This window comes from Solanum dulcamara, chromosome 4 (genome assembly GCF_947179165.1).
Source record: "Solanum dulcamara chromosome 4, daSolDulc1.2, whole genome shotgun sequence".
Classification (NCBI taxonomy): domain Eukaryota; kingdom Viridiplantae; phylum Streptophyta; class Magnoliopsida; order Solanales; family Solanaceae; genus Solanum; species Solanum dulcamara.
This window is the reverse complement of record NC_077240.1, coordinates 6,601,502-6,621,997: the sequence shown is the minus strand read 5'-3', so window position 1 is coordinate 6,621,997 and position 20,496 is coordinate 6,601,502. Positions and strand designations below refer to the sequence as shown.

The 20,496-nt window shown below is 32.6% G+C and overlaps 2 protein-coding genes and 1 long non-coding RNA gene across 3 annotated transcripts; 2 read left to right on the top strand and 1 right to left on the bottom strand.

Moving 5' to 3' along the window:
* The first annotated feature begins 287 nt into the window (after window positions 1-287).
* On the top strand, window positions 288-1,389 carry LOC129884593 (uncharacterized). Its single transcript, XR_008765966.1, has 3 exons — window positions 288-787; window positions 901-1,051; window positions 1,154-1,389. It is a non-coding gene; the product is annotated as an uncharacterized LOC129884593 (long non-coding RNA).
* A 6,457-nt stretch (window positions 1,390-7,846) lies between these two features.
* On the top strand, window positions 7,847-12,772 carry LOC129885820 (partner of Y14 and mago). The gene is made up of 4 exons (XM_055960256.1): window positions 7,847-8,181; window positions 8,284-8,403; window positions 11,479-11,697; window positions 12,308-12,772. Exons 1-4 carry the CDS (start codon window positions 7,987-7,989, stop codon window positions 12,449-12,451), a joined length of 678 nt encoding a protein of 225 aa, XP_055816231.1. The 5' UTR covers window positions 7,847-7,986; the 3' UTR covers window positions 12,452-12,772.
* Window positions 12,773-13,073: 301 nt separating this feature from the next.
* Window positions 13,074-16,012, bottom strand: LOC129885818 (uncharacterized). The gene is made up of 8 exons (XM_055960255.1): window positions 15,925-16,012; window positions 15,620-15,785; window positions 14,907-14,997; window positions 14,731-14,789; window positions 14,258-14,318; window positions 13,781-13,871; window positions 13,582-13,658; window positions 13,074-13,476 (listed from the first exon to the last, which is right to left on the bottom strand). Exons 1-8 carry the CDS (start codon window positions 15,950-15,952, stop codon window positions 13,360-13,362), a joined length of 690 nt encoding a protein of 229 aa, XP_055816230.1. The 5' UTR covers window positions 15,953-16,012; the 3' UTR covers window positions 13,074-13,359.
* Window positions 16,013-20,496: the final 4,484 nt, after the last annotated feature.

The window sequence follows — 20,496 nt, the reverse complement described above, 5'->3', positions numbered from 1 at the left end:
ACATATCATTACAATTAATATGTTAAAGTGTACATATTAAACTGTACAATTTACAAATAGAAATTCTAAATTCGTGTTTTACAACTATTCTAATAATTATTGCAAAATCAGCATTATGATCAATACAATATGGAGGGACAATCCAACGAAGTATATAAAGAGAAACATACAAATTATTTTCCTCAGCGAGAGAGGACTGATAAAATTCCAAAGCGAAAGGAAGTTCGAATTTATTCACTTTTTATCTTTTTATTTCCCTCAGAGAGAGAACAAGCCAATGGAGTTTGGATCCATTTTCTTGATTTTGGGTCATTTGCGGAAATAGTCATTTAATGCTTCTTTTTAAAAATCATAATCACAAATTAAGTGAGTGTTTGGCCCCAAGTAGTTTTTGGAAAAAACTTGAAAAATATTAAGGAACTAGTGTTTGTCCATACAATTTGTCATTACTTGACAAATATATTTGGCAAAATCCCCAAGTTCCCAAATTCTAAAAAAACTAGAACTTGGAAGTTTTAAAAATTTAAAAATATCCCCAAGCTTTTATATTTTATAAAAACACTAATTATTTATTAATTTCAACTAAACATTTATCTACCAACTTACTCCATTAATATGATCAACTAATACCATTAATCCCTCTTAAATAAAATTTGTCTATAAAAATGTTAACTGACCCTCTTTAATTAAAGTTCTCTCAATGAGCCAACATATGTTTCTTAAACAAATATGAATGGTGTACATCTAAAGATTTCGACACAGCAACTATTTTGGGCCTTGGTTTAAGGTAAAATGACTCTTCAAACATTTCTATTAACTAATTTCTAAAACTAATTATAAGTTATATTCTTTAATGGGGCTCCTTTATAATTGATGATATTTGTATTTGCCTATTTATAGGACTGCATTGGTGCAATTGATGAAACATATATTAAAGGAGAGGTCCCAAGAAATAGGCAACAGGTAGGTTGGGAGGGTACTGCCCGTGATAGTAAAGTGCTTGAGAATGCAATTCTTGTCTAATCGGCTAACTTTTCCTTTCCACCACATGGTATGTAAATTAGTATTTTCATTTTTGATAGTATTTTAGAAAGGAAGAAATCAAGAAGAAGCATAAATATGATCTGAATTATATTTTTTGAATTTTTTATAGAAAAATATTACGTGACTATATAAAGGAGTGCGATATCATTTGCAAGACTACAGAGGAAGTAGAGCCTAAGAATGGCAAGAGCTATTTAACTATAGACATGTCTCTTTGCATAATGTAATTGAAAGAACATTTGGTGTGAGGAAAAGTAAATTCAGAGTACCACGACAAGACATGAACAATTATGACTTAGACATATAGGTGAAAATAGTAATTGCTTGTGCCGTCAGGGGCGGACCTAAGGCATGTTGAGGGGGTTCATCCGAACTCCCTTCGTTAAAAAATTATACTGTATAAATAAGATAAATATTTAATTTATGTGTATATATTTAACATTGAACCCCCTGAGCATAAGCCAAAGGACTAGCTCAGTGACAAATGGGGTTCAATATTTCGCTTTAGCTTGTCTCAGCTCGCGAGTTCGAATCCGAATAAACACATTTTTTTTTGATTAGCGTGTTTAATTTTTTTTGAACCCCCTTCATAAAATTCCTGGGTCCGCCACTGTGTGCCGTATTACATAATTTTTTGCATGAAAATCAAAGCAGTGATGGAATATTCACTGAATATGAAAGCGATGATATGATTGTTGATGAACAATCGACTCAAAGTAACAATATTGCTTCGTCTTCTCGGTCATCTGTCTAGAAATGAAAGTTTATCGGGAAGAGATTGTTCGTAGAAAGTAGAAAGATTTTATAAAAGAATAATTTGTTGTTACCTTCCCCGGAAAAGAATAATTTGAGTGACAAGATTGAGAAAAAAATAATTTATTTTTAATTCGATTAGTGTATTGCTCTTGCTTGTATTGTTATTTTATTGTTGTTGTTGTTGATTGTTATCAATTATGTTATAATTTTTTTAATGGAACATGTTCATTATAAAATGATAACACAAAATTATGGTATTTTTAATAATTTTAAAAACTTACAGGTACAAAATAATATTTTTTGAAACTTCACCAAAAACTTGAAAAATTTTGTGGCGAAACGCATGGTGAAACTTTCTCCAAAACTTTATCTAGAAATAACTTTCCAAGAATATTTGGGAACTTGGGATCAAATGCCACCTTAATCATGCATGTTTGGGAACTTCAAAAATTGATATAACTACTTTGAGATTAATACAATTAGAAAACAGTTCAAGAATATTGGAGGGCCTAAATTCAAACTTTATTAAGAGACTTTAAATTCAACAAATGATCTCTCTAAATTTGAAAATAAGGTCTTCAATTTTTTGTTATATATTTAGAAATTATATATATATAAATTATAAGTCACCATAGTTAATAAATTTGGAATATTTAAAAGTATATAAAAATCATGTTCAAAGAAAATATTTGTTGACTCTTCAAATATTAATTGAGACACATAAATTGAAATAAAAGGAGTATTATTAGAATGTACATTAACCATTAATGACTATCAATCACATTGACTAAGTAATTCATTTTTTTTATATAAAAATGTTTTATACTTTTTATCATGAAATTAAAAAAATGATACTTTTCAATTTATTTATTTTTTAAAAAAATGATATTAACCCTCATTTTATTTCTAATGAGATGAATCATAGCAACACAAAAATTCATTACATAATTTAGATCATATTTTTCTATTAAAAAACTCTATTTCTTAAATTTATAACAAATCAAACTGCAACACGTAAAATAAAATAGAGAAAATATTAATTATGTATTCTATTTTTTTTTAAAAGAGAAGGCCTTAAAAAATTAGGGGCCGCAGGCCATTGCTTCACCTGCTAGGCCGTTTGAGTCATCACACAAAAAATTAGCCCAAATTGCAGGGCCTCACCATTCGACCCTTTTGTTTTATAAAAAAAAAAAGTAGGGGAATTTTTAGATATAACAAACTTTTTAAGTATAATTACTCGATATGAGTATAGTTTTCCTAATTATTTATAATGGTAAGCATAAATTTGCCATTATACAAATATTGTAGTGAATTATACAAAAGTTGAATCGAATTATACAAATGTTATACCCACAAATTATGTGTATACCGAAATATGCAAATATTGGTATATATATGTATTTGTATATCTGGCAAGCGAGATAGAGAGAGGAGAGATAGAAGCGAGCGAGAGGTGAATTGTATATGTATATCTATCGAATTGTATATGTATATTTGTTAAAAAATTATATATATGTAACTGGTATACATATATATTTATATATCTAGCAAGCGAGATTGAGAGAGAGGAGGAGAGAGGTGAGTGAGATCGAGAGAGGAAGGAGAGAGGCAAATTATATATGTATATTTGTCGAATTGTATTTGGATATTTCTCAGAAAAATTATATAATAGTAACTGATATACATATATATTGTATATCTGACAACGAGCTTTGTCATACTGCATAAATATATTTATTGTGAACCGTAATTATTTTAAACTATACCCTAAATGCATCATATAGTAGTAAGGTTTGACATACAACGTAATTTTCTCTAAAAATAACCATTGCTTTTTTCTCTTACCAAAAAAATGGCCAATGGGCCACTCGACTATGCAAAGCCCATTGTTTTGAAAAAAATGTTGTGCTATTTTAAAAAGGGAAAAAAACTAAAAAAAATGCCATCAAACTTTGATAAAAGACTTATTTATGTCATCCGTTAAAAATTCGGCTCATCTATACCATTGCTGTTTGAGAAAAGACTCATCTATACCATTATTTTTTAACTTCGATTTTGCAAAACCACCAAACAACTTTTAACACTTTTTTATTGGAGTTTTGAATCAAATATACTCTTTTTGCTTCTTCTTCTTCTTCATGAACATATGAAGAACACCAAAAACTCTAAATTTCTATCTTTTTCATTTTTTAACGAAATCATCTCAAAATTCAGTATTAGCATCCTTCCGAGCTAGATATCAAAATTCAATATCTTTTGAGCTCGAATTCAACCTAACAAAATGAGACACACTTAAAATTTATTCAAAAGTTTCAAAACTTCAACCTACTTTAATGCTGAAATTTTTGCCACAACTCCAAATTATTTAAAATTTTAAACATAGACTCAAAAAACACGATGTTAAAGTTCACTATGTCTATGTTCAAAATTTTAAGTAATTTAGAGTTATGGAGAAACTTCTGTCATTAAAAAAGGTTAAAGTTTTGAAATTTTGAAAAAAAATGAAGTGTGTCTTGTTGGGTTAGGTTGAATTCGAGCTTAAAAGATATTGAGTTTTGATATCTAGCTCGGAGGGATGCTACCATTGAAATCTGAGATAATTTCGTGAAAAATTGAAAAAGTTAAAAATTTGGAGTTCTTGGTGTTCTTCACGTGTTCTTGAAGAAGAAGAAGAAGCAAAAAATGTATATTTGATTCAAAACTCCAATAGAAAAATGTTAAAAGTTATTTAAGTGGTTTTACAAAATCAGAGTTAAAAAATAATGGCATAAATGAGCCTTTTTTCAAACGGTAATGGCATAGATGAGCCAATTTTTTAGCGGATGACATAAATGAGCCTTTTCTCAAAGTTGGATGACATATTTGAGTCTTTTCCCTTTTTAAAAAATAAATCATTGATTTAATCATTTTTTATATTTTTTTTCTCTTAGTATTATTTCACTTCTTTTGTGGAAAAATGAATATTTATGTCATTTTATTTTTTTGTTTATTCTTTTATTTATTAAGGTCACGGGTTCAAGCATTGGAAACAACCTCTGACAGAAATGCAAGGTAACACTGCGTACAATAGACCCTTGTTGTCGGGTCCTTCCCCGGACCCTGCGCATAGCGGGAGCTTTAGTGCACCAGACTGCCCTTTATTCTTTTATTTATTAAGGTGAGAATGCATGATCGTCAAATAAATATCGATACATTACATAGTTATATATATAATATCGATACATGATTATACATATATATACAATATCAATATATTACACATACACTACATGATTATTTATACATCATATATACATGTTTATACAATATTTATACAATATCGATACATTTCATATACACTACATAACTATTTATACAATATCGATACATTGCATATACACTACATAACTATTTATACAATATCGATGCATTACATATACACTACATAACTATTTATAAAAAATTGATACATTACATATACACTACATAATTATTTGTATATTATATATATACATGTTTTTACACTATTTATACAATATTGATAGATGAAAAAAATTCCATGAAAAAAGTTTTTTAAAAAAAGGATATTTTTTATTTAAAAAAACTCAGCAAAAAAAACACAAAAGCAAAATAATTTTTATTAAAAAAAAATCGCCACTGCAAAGGAAAAATAAAAAAGAAAAGGAAATGAAGCAAAAAGGTATAATGGCGTTGGACTGAATTGAGCCCTGTAGTGTTTAGCAAAAAGGCCTAATGGCCTTGGGCCAAATTGATCCAGTCCATGACCTCTTTTTGGCTATTTTTTGTGTAAATGAAAAATATGACTATTTTTTATAAACTAATATTTTTTTGATATATATATGAAATTAACCCGAAAAATTAAGGGGAGCGTTCATTCGACAAACTCACCAGTTTAGCTCAACTATATCCATTGTAGCCAATTTAGCCCAACTGATGTATGTTTAATAAGTAAGACAATTATTTTTCAATTACATGATTCTCTTTCAAAATACTCTAACTTTCTTCTTTCTGTTCGAGTTCTTTGCACATTGGCTATCTTCTTCTCGTGATTCTTCGTCAACAATCTATGTAGAAACTATGTGATTTTTTCAATGTGTTTTCTTTTAAGCTAGTGACGAAAAAACAGTTGAAATCTTAACATGAGATTGTTTTGAGGTATATTTTTGCTTGATGGTTCCTTTATTTGATGCATCAATATGATGATTTCATGGATATCTGAAATGTGACGATTAATATTCATCATTAGCGTCAGATTCTAAATAGATTAAGACTTATTCTCTATTCGATGATAGAAACGTGAGCTTCTCATATAAAAATTATCACTCTGAAGATTCAGAGAGTGCGTGAAATTACATATAGAAAACAATGTGGACACAAGTCTATACATAGTTATACAATTATATATATTACTCAAAAAATATATATTAAAATAGATTTGGCTTCAGAATTTCAATGTGAACATCTATTCTAAATATAAAATTTTATTAAGCTACGTTTTTTGTAAATTATTTATTTGAACGGTACACGTGGATAAGTATTTCAAACAAGTTTTAGTCCACAATAAATGAAAAGTATGGTAAAATTAGCTCAACCTCAAACCACATAGTCATTACTTGTGAACAGAAGTTACGAAATTAAATAACCGTAGTTTAATTTTTTAATTATAAAATTTCACATTTTTTTTATATAAATATATCCAATAAACGTAGTGTTCTAAGATTTTTATGATTTTTTCAAAATTTTAATTTATATTTTAACGCTCAAGATAGTTTTCTTGTTGAATTCGAATCCTCTAGTCTTCAACAATTGTCTTCCCATCTTCATCTCTGTGTCTTTCCTCTATATACTCCAACAATTATAACGATCAAATAGTGAAACATGAAGAAGAAAACAAGTTTTAGCTGTTTAAAATGAAAAATGATTATATTTGTAATAGTTCAAAAGTTTGTGGTTAGTTCTTAAATGCATAACAAGAATGGTTATCCATCTTCCCAAACACGAGCTTGCACAAATAGTCTATTTGAGGATGGTTATTGAATTCATAGTTAAAGTGAATAAGTTCTTATAAGTTTAGCGACTTTAAAATTAACATATTTATGAAAATGACATTCAAAATTTTAAAAAATAAATGTGTCTAAAGTTAGAAATACAGAAATACAACAATTTTATGGAAAAACTAAGCGAAATGACAAATATTTAATAGTTATTATATACTTAAGCTATAGTTTTGATTACTTAGAAGGGGAGCCTTGGAGTAACTGGTAAAGTTGCTTCCATGTGACCAGGAGGTCACGGGTTCAAGCCTTGGAAACAGCCTCTGGCAGAAATGCAAGGTAAGGCTGCGTACAATAGACCCTTGTGGTCAGGCCCTTCCCCGGACCCCGCGCATAGCGGGAGCTTTAGTGCACCGGGCTGCCCTTTATAGTTTTGATTACTTATTAAACGCCGCTATAATTTAATTAATTTTTTTTATTTGTATAATATGGTTCCTAATTATATAAATCCAGAATTTATAGATGTTTACCCTAGCTATTTGTATACGATTTATTGATATATTTGATTTGTATAAGTTATTAAACATTCATAACTGTATAAATTCAAAATTTGTATATAATTCTCATGTTTGTATATGATTTATTGAACATTTGATTTTTATAAGTTCTGAAAAATTCTTAAATGCATCAATACAAATTTTCTATATACTTATCCTATTTGTATATTGGCAAGCAAAATATACAAACAGAGTTTTGAAAAATTCCCAAATATACAAATACATAATTTGTATATATCTACTATGTTTGTATATTGTCAAGAGAAATATAAACGAAAATACCTATAGTAAATGAAACTATATCTATAGAGTATAATTAGGTAAATTGTAGATAAGAAACATAATTAAGATAGTTGTGGTGAAATGTGATTACAAGAGCAATTCTTGCTGCAAATACTTTGGCCCAAAACATTAACAAGTAGAAACCCGGCCCGTCGACCCGCACAAACTTCGAGGGACTCGACCAAATAATCTCACTGAATACTGCTAATTGCTATTAGTAATTATAAGGAATGATTAGAAGTTAATAAAAAAATTAGAGTAAAATTAGTAGTGAAGAGTATCAAAATATGATGAATTGATGAAAGCTATTTCTCATTTCCAGTCTGTAACAACACCAGAGAGAGACGGCAATGGCGAGCAGCACGACCAGAGGAGAGGACGACGCGAAACAATTGGCAGCTGAGCTAAGCAAAACCCTAAAAGAAGGGGAAAGGCTACTCGCACCAACACGACGCCCAGACGGAACACTCCGTAAACCTATTCGAATTAGGGCTGGTTATGTGCCTCAGGATGAAGTCGCCATTTACAAATCTAAAGGCGCTCTTGTATGTAACATAATGTGACAGTTCTTGTTTCTTTTTGTTTGTTTTTTCAAAATTTATGCTGTGTGTTTTGTGTTGATTAATTGGTGCCTGGGGAGATGGCAGTGGAAGAAGGAAATGGAGTCACTACAGGATGTTCCGCCGGGTTATGATCCGGTGATGGACGAGAAACCCAAGTCTAAAGCTGCCAAGCGGAATGAAAGGAAGAAGGAAAAGCGTCAGCAGGTTAATACTTAGTTCCTGCTTCTCTTGTTTATTATACTTATAGTCAGCATTATTTTAGTTAGGAGAGGCCAATTTATATGGCCTGAACATTTTGTTCGGAAAATACTTCTTCACCTGTGCATCCACTGTAGTTATGTTGCCATCAGGGATCTAGGCTTAACCCATTGAATCATAAATAGATTTAGAAACATATCCTGCTTCTACCTTGCCAATACACAGTTATTAGGGTCCTTGATATACACTACCTTTTACATAGAGTACTTATTGAGCGAAATGAACCCAAATTATGTTGGGTTAGGCAGCTTCATGTAGTGCTATCCAACCAAAAGGGGAAACTTTTAAGATGGGCTAGGCTTTGGAATTGCAATTTCCAAGGCGAATGCCTTACCCAGTGTCCTTGCAAGATTAAGCATATTGTAATAGCATGTTTTATAGTGAATTTCCTTTTACTGTCACCTTTTCTAGATGATAAGTGAAACTATCTCTAATCCAATTCTTTCTTCAGTTTCTGACAATAGCTTATGTTCCAACTGCCATTTGCAATGCATTAAGCTATGGAAGGTGATGACAGGAGATAAACTAAGTCGAGAAATTCCTCCCTCAAAAGAGTATTACCAAGCCCACCACCATGTCAGAATTTTATGTTCATAAATCCCCCCGCTACAAAATAAGTGTTGGTTTGAATCCTTCCCTGAAGTTTCTACTATATTCAATAACCCCGCTTCCTATGTTACAGTACGTGATAAATATCACTTTAGCTTTAAAGAGAACAAACAAATGACACGGAAGCTGCTAGTCGCTGTATGGTTTATATAATATGGTAAGCACTATACAGTTTTATATTCAGACAAAAGTCCGTTAAAGAAAATCACATTTACTGGATATCTAATGTTGGACACAGTCCTGATACAGTTTACTTAAGAAAATGACATTTACTGGAGATCTAAAGTAGGACACAGTCCTGATACAGTTTGTTTCAGCATAGTACCCTCAAAGGTTCTGATAATTAATTGGTGGTGGATGCACAAGAAAAAGCAAATAGGTATCAGGTTCCTTCCAAGTCTATCTACCTCGAGCAAAGCCGAAATAAGCAGAAACCCTTTCCAAAGGTTGGCATAATCCAACTTAAACAGCAAGAGCAATCTGTAAGGTGTAATTTCATGTCTCTTCAGAATTTAAATAAAATGAACAATGAAGTCTACAAAAGGCAAGATGAATGATGTGAATTGGATTCCTACCAGCCCAACTGATTTATGTGGCTATTAGAAGTCAAGGTATTACCCGTTCAATCCAAAAGAGAACATATCTCAGAACTCCCTTGTCTCGCAGGTAGAGATGCTTAGGGTCCTCTATGTGACAATGTCACTTTCGTACATGAAGCATCTGTTGCACAAAGTGAACCCCCTTTTCTATGTTATCTTGGGAGAAGTGTTCTTCATATAGTTCTATCCAAACAAATCAAGAGACGAAGAAGTTCTACGGTTTGTGTAGACCTAGAGGTCCTTCCAAGATTAATCAAGCTGCAATAATCTTATACAGTGAAATTCCCTTTACTAAAACCTTTCCACTTGATAAAGTCGTTTCTCTGTTTCCCAAAAGATGTCAGCGGTCAGCCTCTCGATTAATTGATTTTTGTTTTTTAGAATGGTAATATATTATAAACATAGCACTAAGAGAGTGTGGTGAAATATGTAGAATGGGATGTCAAAGGCAATTGACAGTTCCCCAAGAGTATCCCTATCCTATTCCTGTAGGGTATCTACGAGATCTAAAATTACCTTCTAAAACTGATGTTCCTACTACCATTTGCTTTGCTTTGAGCTATGGAAGATTCAGGGCAAGAGGTAGAACTGAGTAGGTCAGGGAATTTCTCTCTCAAAAGAAGTGTGGCCATGCCGGCCCAATGATTGTGGGTTAGGGGCTTAAGGGCCATTATCCACTGAGTTTCGAACAGTGCGCCACTGGCCCTCTGGGTTTCTTGGTTATCAAAAGAGAGGTGTGACCAAGCCAAGGATTCTGTTAGAACTTTTCCAGTCCATTTTCCACTTCAAAGTAAATGTTTGTTTTTGAATTCTTCCTTTTAAGTTTCTAATGCGTCTCCATGGCCCCACTCGATATGTAATAGCATATGCTTTGATATCTCTTAAGCTTCAAATAAAACAAACAAATAACATGGATTCTTTTTTTTTAAGGAAACAAATAACATGGACTCTTCTCTTACCTGTTTGCTGTTTTCTAATTCTCTTTTAAATTATACTCAAAAGTATCTTCATATTGCACCAATATGGTGTTTGAAATAACTTCTGTTTTCTTTATCATTTATTTTGTTTGCTTCATGTTAGAGGACATTGGCCCCCTATGATTAGGTACTGTTTACTGACTCTATGAATAGAATTTCTTTTTGTATCTTTCAAAAGTGGAAAGAGGGAAGATAGAGTCTTGGTACTGAGCATTAATGTAAGACTTTACACCATTATCCAAAAAAAAGGTGGAAAGAGGGAACGTAGAATCTTACACGAGATCATTGAAAAAGTTCTTACACTTTAGTGGAAGTTAATGGACAATTATAGGTAACACAGGTGACCAAGAACTGAAAATTCCATCCCATTTTTGGCTTTCAGCTTTCCAGTATGCTTCTTGTCAAACTGCTATCATAAGTTGAAGAAAGCTGCTTCTTGACTGTTACCCTTCTCTTGGGGCAAGGATTGACTTATTACATTAACTTCTTGTTTAGGATGAAGAAGTTTTGGGCCTCTTTGTCATTTCAAAACATATGAATACAATTATGCAACAATGTGAGCTATTACATAGGTGAACTAATAATGATTGAAGTCCTAAGTTTGAGGATGTAAGATTGGACAAAAAATAAAGGTCATTTGGGAGGTGGTGAGATTAGAATCTCTTTACTTTCTCATCTGTATTTTGTTATAAAGAGGACCAAGCCTTGTGTGTATGTAGTTTGATGGATCTTTAAGAAGATTAAAACTGTATACAAACTGGCACAATCTCGTTGTAATATTAGTGAGGATTAATCACACAAAATATGTCTGAGCTTGATTAACACACTTGTGGCAGGCTGCCCTTGAAAAGGGTAAGAATCCAGAGAATGATGAGGTCTCATCTGCTGAAAATTCAGTTGACGGTCCAGATCAAGTTGAGTCAGTTATGTCCCAGATAAACAATCTTGCCATATCTACAAATCCTGTTGTCCCTCCTTCAAATTCAACTGAGTCTTCTGCCATGGGAGATAGTGTGCTGGACATAGACAAAAAGATCCGAGCTCTGAAGAAAAAGGTATGTTCTCTTGTGCTTCTAGTTCTCTGATGGCATGCCATCATTCGAGATCTATGAAGTAAGTTTGATGCATCTTACAGCATTTTAGAGATACTCAGGTATTATCTTTGTTTTCCATGATTCGAGTTTGTTTCAAGGTAATGATGGGTTTTGTGCACTAAATATGCTGGTTCAAACCATGTCCCCTCCAGCTATTCATTCATAATTTCATATGATCTCTAATTCATTATATGTCCACCTTTAAGTTGCATTTTTCAGTCCAAGGTGCTTTCAACACTTAGTGTCAAATGTCATATAATGGGAATATCAGCACTATTGGCTGTCCAACTGTGATATGAGGATTTTCATTTGATTTCTACTGATAGTCCCATCTTTCTAAAACTGCAGATATTTTGAATCTGGTCATTGGAAAATAATCTGTAGTTTTAGAATGATGTGGGTGTTTATGATCTGAGAAAAAATAAACAAAATTAATGTTGTAAATCACTGGTGATTTATCTGTACTGCATTCTTCTGAAGCTTGAAGGTTCAAGATGCACTTACCCGTTTCCGTTGGAGCTTTAATTTTTTGTTCAGCTCATTTAACTTAACCTTGCTTTATTTGGTTTAGATTCGGCTGACAGAAGCTCAACAGCAGAAGACTGAGGAGAAGGACATGAAACCAGAGCAGCTAGAAAAAATGGCTAAGCTGGAAAGCTGGCGAAAAGAGTTAAAGCTTTTGGAGGATAAAAAGGCTGAATTGGAAGCATCGTGAATTTTAGGCTGAAAAAACACAGTTTGAAGCTACAAAACCCTGGTGGCATTTTATTGCTGCATCAATATACTCCACACGCTCAGATTTTGTTGATGGAACTGTGTGTATTTTTGTACTTTGTGCACTAGCTAGGGCAAAACAACGCAGGATCTAATTTGTGATATTTTTCAGGTAGTACTCCAATTTTTTAGGACATAGCTGCTGCTTGATCTGATTTGTCCTTGATTTCTAAAGACGTCGAAACTAGCAGTTGAAATACTATTTACGCTATTAGGCTTGTGGCATTAATGTTTCATGAATGTTAAGTCATTTGGACAGCAATTCGAAGGTGGGGTCCGGGAAAAAATATTCTCTGAAGCATTGTCTGGACAGTTGTACATACAAAACACCTCAGTTTTTGAGGATGCAGTTCAGGTACAAGACATATTTGCAATTTCTTGAATTCATTCTATAAGTTATCATTGCTTCTTCAAGAAGACTTTACTGTTTATTCTTTTGATGTCTTGGGGTGGCATCAAGTTGGAATTTTGAACTATCTATAGATGTTTTACTGCTATTGTTCCCTCAAATAGTCAAGTACCAAACAAGATCTTAAACCAAGTAACAGAACCCGCAAAGAATGTTGAGAACAAAATATGAAGTTGCCACATATAGTTTCAGTAAAAGATTTTACATAAAAGTCTGTTGCATTGAACAGTCAAATAATTCAAACACCTTACACATACACTGAGCTGAGGTCTTAATGCAAAATCTAACATTGCCAAAACTGATGACTAGTCAAGGTAATATTTCTGAGACCCAAGTAAAAAAGCACTCCACTTATAACTTCCGCTAGCAAGAAGTTATAGGAGTATATCTCCAAATGCCAAAACTTTAATATTGTAAAACATGTGAGGTTTGAGAACAGTCTATGAGGATTCAATATCTGATTCTTCCAATCCTTCTCTGTAGATTTCAAATTCATCAGGAGACCACCTACATATTAAGTGGAGCCGGAAAGTAGCCATCTTGTTACCAAGCAGACGCTGCAAGTGACCAAGTAATTGCTTTCAGGCACTTGAAATATGATGCAAGAAATATACAGAATGCAACTATATTCAGAAATTTGATAGTTGTCAAAATCAACAAACCAGCATCCGAGCTGCCTCTGGTGACAATGGCCTCCCTTCTTCACATACAACAAAGTCAGACACAAGCTCCACGACACCTGCACACCCCGCATGACATAAGTCAACGAATCAGAGAGCATTAAAGATAACTAATGACATATCAGACATCACAATCATGTTACAACGACAATCAGCAAAACAAAAAAGCAATGATTAATACCTCTGTTCAACCGAACTGGCATCCCTTGTTTCCGCAGGAATGGCTCCATCTCATGTGTGAACTGATCAAGAGGACCTTCTTGTAGCTCCACCTGATAGTTGAACCACACATAAAAACCCTATACTGTACTTGAGATATTAATTGGGGCAAGATAATAAGTGAAAATACCTTAGATGTGCTCAGGTCAAATTTAGTAAAAAAAAAATCCCAAACTATCTACTCGAGCAAATAGCCCTTATTTGCCAAGATGGTATTTAGCTTCTTCTTTTCTGATAAAGCAATTTAGCTTTTTTTTTATAAAGCCGAAATGGCATTTAGCTTTGCAGATCAAAAATTGGCATACAGCCACAAGAATGAGATACCCTATACCTATGCTAGTGAGAGGTTGCAGGTACCCAGTAGTTTAGTCGCAGGGTGTTATGCAAGGTGGACCATAGTCATTAAAAAAAACTTGCATTCACATAACTTCTGTCATACCTTTTCTGTTGCTGTAGTGCCAGTCCTCGCGAAGTCATGTTCTTCATACTCGTTAAACAACCTGACAAAGTTTAAAATGATGAGTAAAAAAATATTGAGAGTAATGGAAGGAGCAGGAAGCAAACAGCAGGGGTCACACAACACCAGGGAGAAATAGCTAATCCTACAGGCAACAAGGTATTCAAAGAATTTGGACTTCCATACAAGGAACAAAATTACAATACAATGTGGAAAAGAAGTGAAGACTCTATAAAGGAATTGTTGGAAAGTAAATGTAGAGCTGTAAACACATTCAGCAACAATTAGGGTATACCACAACACAATAGTCAAGGATGATACTAATTTCCCCACGCACACCCCACGCACACACACCAAAAAAAAAAAGTAAAAACTTTCCTTTGACCTAATCAAGAAGCAGAGTTGTAACATGTAGAGTTTTGGTATCTAAATGCATCAATGAATCTGGGTTTTACCTTTGGACCTCTTCCTTCGATAAGTTAGTGAAGCAAAGGCCTGAGTCTCCACGTACAAGCTGTAAAGATGGGATATTTCAATCCAAACATTACTTAGAGTAGATATGACATATCTCAACGGAAGTTAATTCAAATGGATATTTAACAGATATACAATGTACATAGGAATGTCCTACCTTAGAAAGCTTATGGAGGCCAGGCCGAATCTCATCGGAGTCTGACCGGCCTAGTGCTACCTGCATGACTTTGTTCGATCCAAGAAAAAATCTGTAACGGAAAGAAATAAGGCTTAATACACTCTCCATGCTGATAGTAATTTATGAAAGACCAAAAAAGTTGCCCCTCAAAATTTATGCTTCCCAATTCAATACCAAGTTCTATTAGATAATCCTCCAGAAAATGTAATGGTTTAATGATAGCACGATCACTGCATGCACATAAATGTACTCTTAAAACATGCAATACCGGCCAGACAGGCCAATTCCAGGTTCAGTTAAATATACTTTCTAATTTATCCACTTGCAAAGGAGAACAGTGAGAAGTGTCAGGCTATGAAATTCTAGGCCCGTAAATAGCCACACATGTAACATCTAAACATGGACATAGGACAACTACAATGTTCCTCCATGTGGGCGTAATTTAAAATTTGCTTCCTGAACTCTCTCAAATACAAAGCTAATAATATCCTACATTATTAGTTGCAAGACTTGGACATGCGCCTATTACAATCTTTTTTAAACAACTAAGATAGAGATTAATGTTCTCTCTCACTATTGCTAACAAGTGTGTTGTCTCTCAATATTTCCCAGTCCGTACACCCACCAAAAAATTGAGTAGAAAATAGCAAAAAGGTATATATGAAACCATGAAAATAAAATTAAAAGCTTGCCTGCTAGAAGACTTGAGCTGATCTCTGAACTCCTTGAACTTAAGATTTCTCATGTTCTCGAAACTAAATACATACGCTGAACTATACTTTTCCGCACATTCACGTATTGAGTTAACAATGGTTTCTTTATGCTCCTTTCCCTTCTTCTTCGTCTTAGATAAGGTAACTGCAATCAAAAATCCATCACACATGAACTTACTAACAACTTAGAAATCACTAAAATAGATACATACATCAACTAAAACTGCTTAAACAGTAATGAATTCAACAATCATATATCGAAAATTCTAGGGTTTTTACTGTACCGGCTCTGTTACGCTTCGACTTCGGCATTGCTTCTTGTTTCTTTGGGAAAGCTAAAACCCTACTTCTTGCTTAGCTTTCGAAAAGAAGTAAGACCTGGACGCGCGTTTAGTTTTATGTCTGGCTTGGGCCTGTAATGGGCCTAAAGGTTCACAAGCCCATTTACCTGAAAAGTTGGTCTGTATAGTAGAACAACGCGTTATTGGACTTTAGAGTTAATGGTCCAATTGGATGTGAAGAAAATCACAATTGTCATAAGTAATCTAACAAATTTATAAACTTTAGAGTTAATGGTAAAAAGAAAATGAAAAATTGAACTATCATTTTTTCACGAGTTTCACATTAATTATTAGTTGTACTTTTTTCTACTAAATTATCACCATCCATGTATTAAAATACACGTTAACTATCGATTTTTTTTTGTCTTGAACTACTATCATTATCATTCAACTAGGAAAGGAGAATAACTGATAATTGAGGCGTGTTCTAATATATGCATGGTAATAGTTCAAATATGAAGAGGGAACAAATGATAGTTGGGGATAAAACTCATAAAAATGATAATTCTAATGTGTTTTTGATCATTATCTCTAAATTTATATAAAAATCACTATAAGATTCATGAACGACTTTGTGTTGTACTATTAGATGTATCGACTGCATGGATGGAGAAATCACGAGTGATCTTACAATTTTGAGTTAGAGTGTTGGAGAATTAAGATAAAGACGGGGAAAAATCAATAATCTTCACTTATTCTCACACAAAATATAATAGCATATTTTCATTGATATTTTTTATAAATAATTGTCTTTTATATCTTTTTAATCACTCCAAGTCTAGATTTGCTCTTCCCATCAAATATATTATATGATGTAAAATTTTGTCATGTATAAAATTGTGGTTGAGTTGCACTTATTTGATCAAGCACACATCTTCTTTCAGATGGAATTGTCACGTATATCTTTTCAACGTGACTCGTATATTGAGCATGTTTATACAATCATCCTTAAAGCATTTGACAATAGTTTGAGTGAAGCATCGTAAATAGCTATATAGCAACAAGTTGAATGACAAATAATTTTACTGTGGTTTGTTGACATTTGACAACAGTTTACAATCGCCTATGTAAAAGGAAATATGTCAAACACTTTTGGCAACTTATTTCATTTTGTGGTATCATTTTTATATTTTTACAGTGACTTCATTAAACTCAATATATTTAGAGAAAGGTTAAATTTGTATTTGTAATCTACAAAAACTATACTTGCCCATTTGTTACATATTTTCAACATAATTATCACTATTATCCAACCCTAGGTCATGTCTATCCCTCGTTCGTTAAATTTCATGTCTTACCCAGATTTTAAAATTTCCAAATCTTCAAATCGAGTAAAACATCTTTCTGATATGATCTTGAATGGCAACAATACTTGACGATGTGGAGTGTAGTTTGTAATGTTAAGAAATAATGTGTCATTGAAAGACACATGTGAATTTTATTCTACGAGAAATAAACAAAAAGAAACAACTCGATTGAGAGGAAATAAAACTAGAGAGTATGGAGAGTCTAATGAAACCGAAGTAAACTGGGAGAAAGTAGATCTTAGAGTAAGAGGAGAGTTAAGATAGAAAATGAATTAATTTATCGAATTTTAAAGAGTTTTAAAATAGCCCCAAAATTTTTGTAAGTCTAAACCCTAAATCGTTTGTACACAAACTTTTACTTTCTAATTGGTTATTTTTAAAAAATCAATTTACTATTGTGATAAAATGGTAAGGTACTCTTTTAAATGAAAAAGATCAAAATTATCTTCGAACTATTTAAAATAGAGCACATGTGTCTTCTATTTTGTTTTTAGTATCAAAAATTTCCATCTCGTCTAACCAAAGGATCACAAATGCATTTCCTTTCAACGACCGTCACTAGATCTTACTTGAAATTTGACTTGTTAAAAATTATTCACATAGTTATTCACTTAGTTAGTCCAGCGTGGCTAAAACACCCTCCCCTTTTAGTTGATGTTTTCCGCCTCTCATTTAGAGCCCTAATTTTATACTTATTCTCATGTTTCTTAAAAAAAAATCGTCATTTTTCTTGTCTTTTTGGATTTAGTTCTTATGGAGTTATGGTAATGATAATTAATGATCCATTATTCGCTTGGAATTATATTGTTCAAGTTGATTTGATTTTTTTTTATGAATGCATGAAAAAATAAGTTATTTAGATAACAACGAGCTAGTAAAGGTAAAACATAATTTTAAGATCGTGTCGTGACAATTGGAGCTAGTCCATCCAGTACTTTTAATTACGAAGTTTAATATTTTGCCATAGTCAATCTAGTGGGAACTTGCATGCTTGGATTTTGTAACAAGTTCAATTAATGTAACTATTGCTACTTGAAATTGATATATGTATCATATATATTTTTAGGGTGAAAGTTCTCGTTGTAGTCCATTAAGTTAATTAATGTAAGAAGAAAGCAATAGATTGAAACATCGAACCTTGACGGTTGAATATGTCTTTAATCTAACAATATTATTAAACTATTCATTAAATTTTAATTCAGTAGAAAAAAAGTTTTTTTAACAAATGAAAAATATATATATGAAATTAAAGTTCTAAATAGGATAGGAAGGTACCAATTTAAAAGGGAGAGTGTTTTAGCCACGTTGGATTGTCCTAAGTGGACAATCATGTGGCCAATTTTTTAACACGTCATATTTTAAGTAGGATCTAACCAGTAGCAATCCGTTAAAAGAGAGGACATTTGTAATCCTTTAATTAGACGAAATGGGTTCTTTTGATATAAAAAATAAACAGATGGGTATATGTGCTATATTTGGGACATTTCTAGGGTGATTTTGGCAATTTTTCATTTTTTTAAATGATCAATTTTTTGAAACCTTGCCAAACAAGAAGGTTAGATTCCCTTTAAGAAACTTCTATGCGTTAAAGAGCAAGTGGATGTCCATTTAAATAGTATCCATTTGGCAATTTGTAGACATTGAGTGTCCATTTAAGTAGGATCCATTTGACAATTTATAGACATTGGATGTCCATTTAAGTAGGACCCACTTGACAATTTGTAGACATTGGATGTCCATTTAAGTAGGACCCACTTGACAATTTGTAGACATTGGATGTCCATTTAAGTAGGATCCACTTGACAATTTGTAGACAACTTGTACTCATTCTTTTGGCTATAAAAGTCATTATCTCCAATACAAAATTGATACGGAACAATATTCAACTCTCTCTATTTCTCATACTTTCTCCTTCTTAATTTGCTAAGTTAGTTTATTTTATAATACGTTATTAGCATGAAGCTCTAATTTTTTTTTGAAAATAAATTTCTCAGTCTTCAATTGGATCCAAGATGAGTAATCGAGATATGTGTCTTTTGGATAGTGCTACAACTCATACGATATTAAAAGAAAAAAAATATTTTTGTCATTTGATTATGAAAAAGGCTATGTCAATACAATATCTGGTAGTACAAAATTGATTGAAGGCTCTAGAAGAGCGGCCTTATTACTACCTGGAAGAACGATATTGGTAATTGATAATGCATTGTATTGTAGTAAGTCTCAAAGAAACTTGTTAAGTTTTAAATTTATTCGTCAAAATGGCTATCATATTAAGACTGTGAATAAAGAAAAGGTTGAATACCTTCATATTACTACAATAAATACGAGAAGAAAATTGTGCACGAAAAATTACCTGCACTTTTTTCTGGATTGTACAATACAAATATTGGTACTGTTGAATCACATGCCATATTAAATAAAAGGTTTACTGATTCTAACTATTTTATCATTTGGCATGACCAATTGGGCCATCCCTGTTATAATATGATGCATAAAATTATTGAGAATTCACATAGACACACTTTGAAGAATCAGAAAATTCTTCAATCTAAGAAATTCTCTTGTGTTGCTTGTTACTAAGAAAAACTGATTATTAAACCATCAGCAACTAAGGTTGGAATTGAATCCCCTGCGTTTCTGGAACGTATACAGGGTGATATATGTGGGTCAATTCACCCTTCATGTCGACCATTTAAATATTATATGGTCTTGATAGATGCATCTATAAGATGGTCACATGTGTGCTTATTATTAGCTCGCAGCATGGCTTTTGCGAAATTGTTAGCTCAAATTATAAGGTTAAGAGCACAATTTCCAGACTATGCAATAAAGACAATTCGTCTTGATAATGCTGGTGAATTTACATCTTAATTCTTTAATGATTATTGTATATCGGTTGAAATAAAAGTTGAGCATCCGATTGCTCATGTTCATACTCAAAATGGTCTAGCAGAATCATTGATTAAATGCCTCCAATTGATAGCTAGACCATTGCTAATGAGGACAAAACTTCCTCTTTCGGTATGGAGGCATGCTATTTTGCATGCGGCAGCACTTGTGTGCATAAGACCAACAAATTTTCATGAATTTTTCCCATTACAGTTGGGTTTTGAAAGGGAGCCAAATATATCCCATCTTAGAATATTTGGGTGTACGGTATATGTCCCAATTGCTCCATCGCACCGCACAAAGATGGATCTCCAAA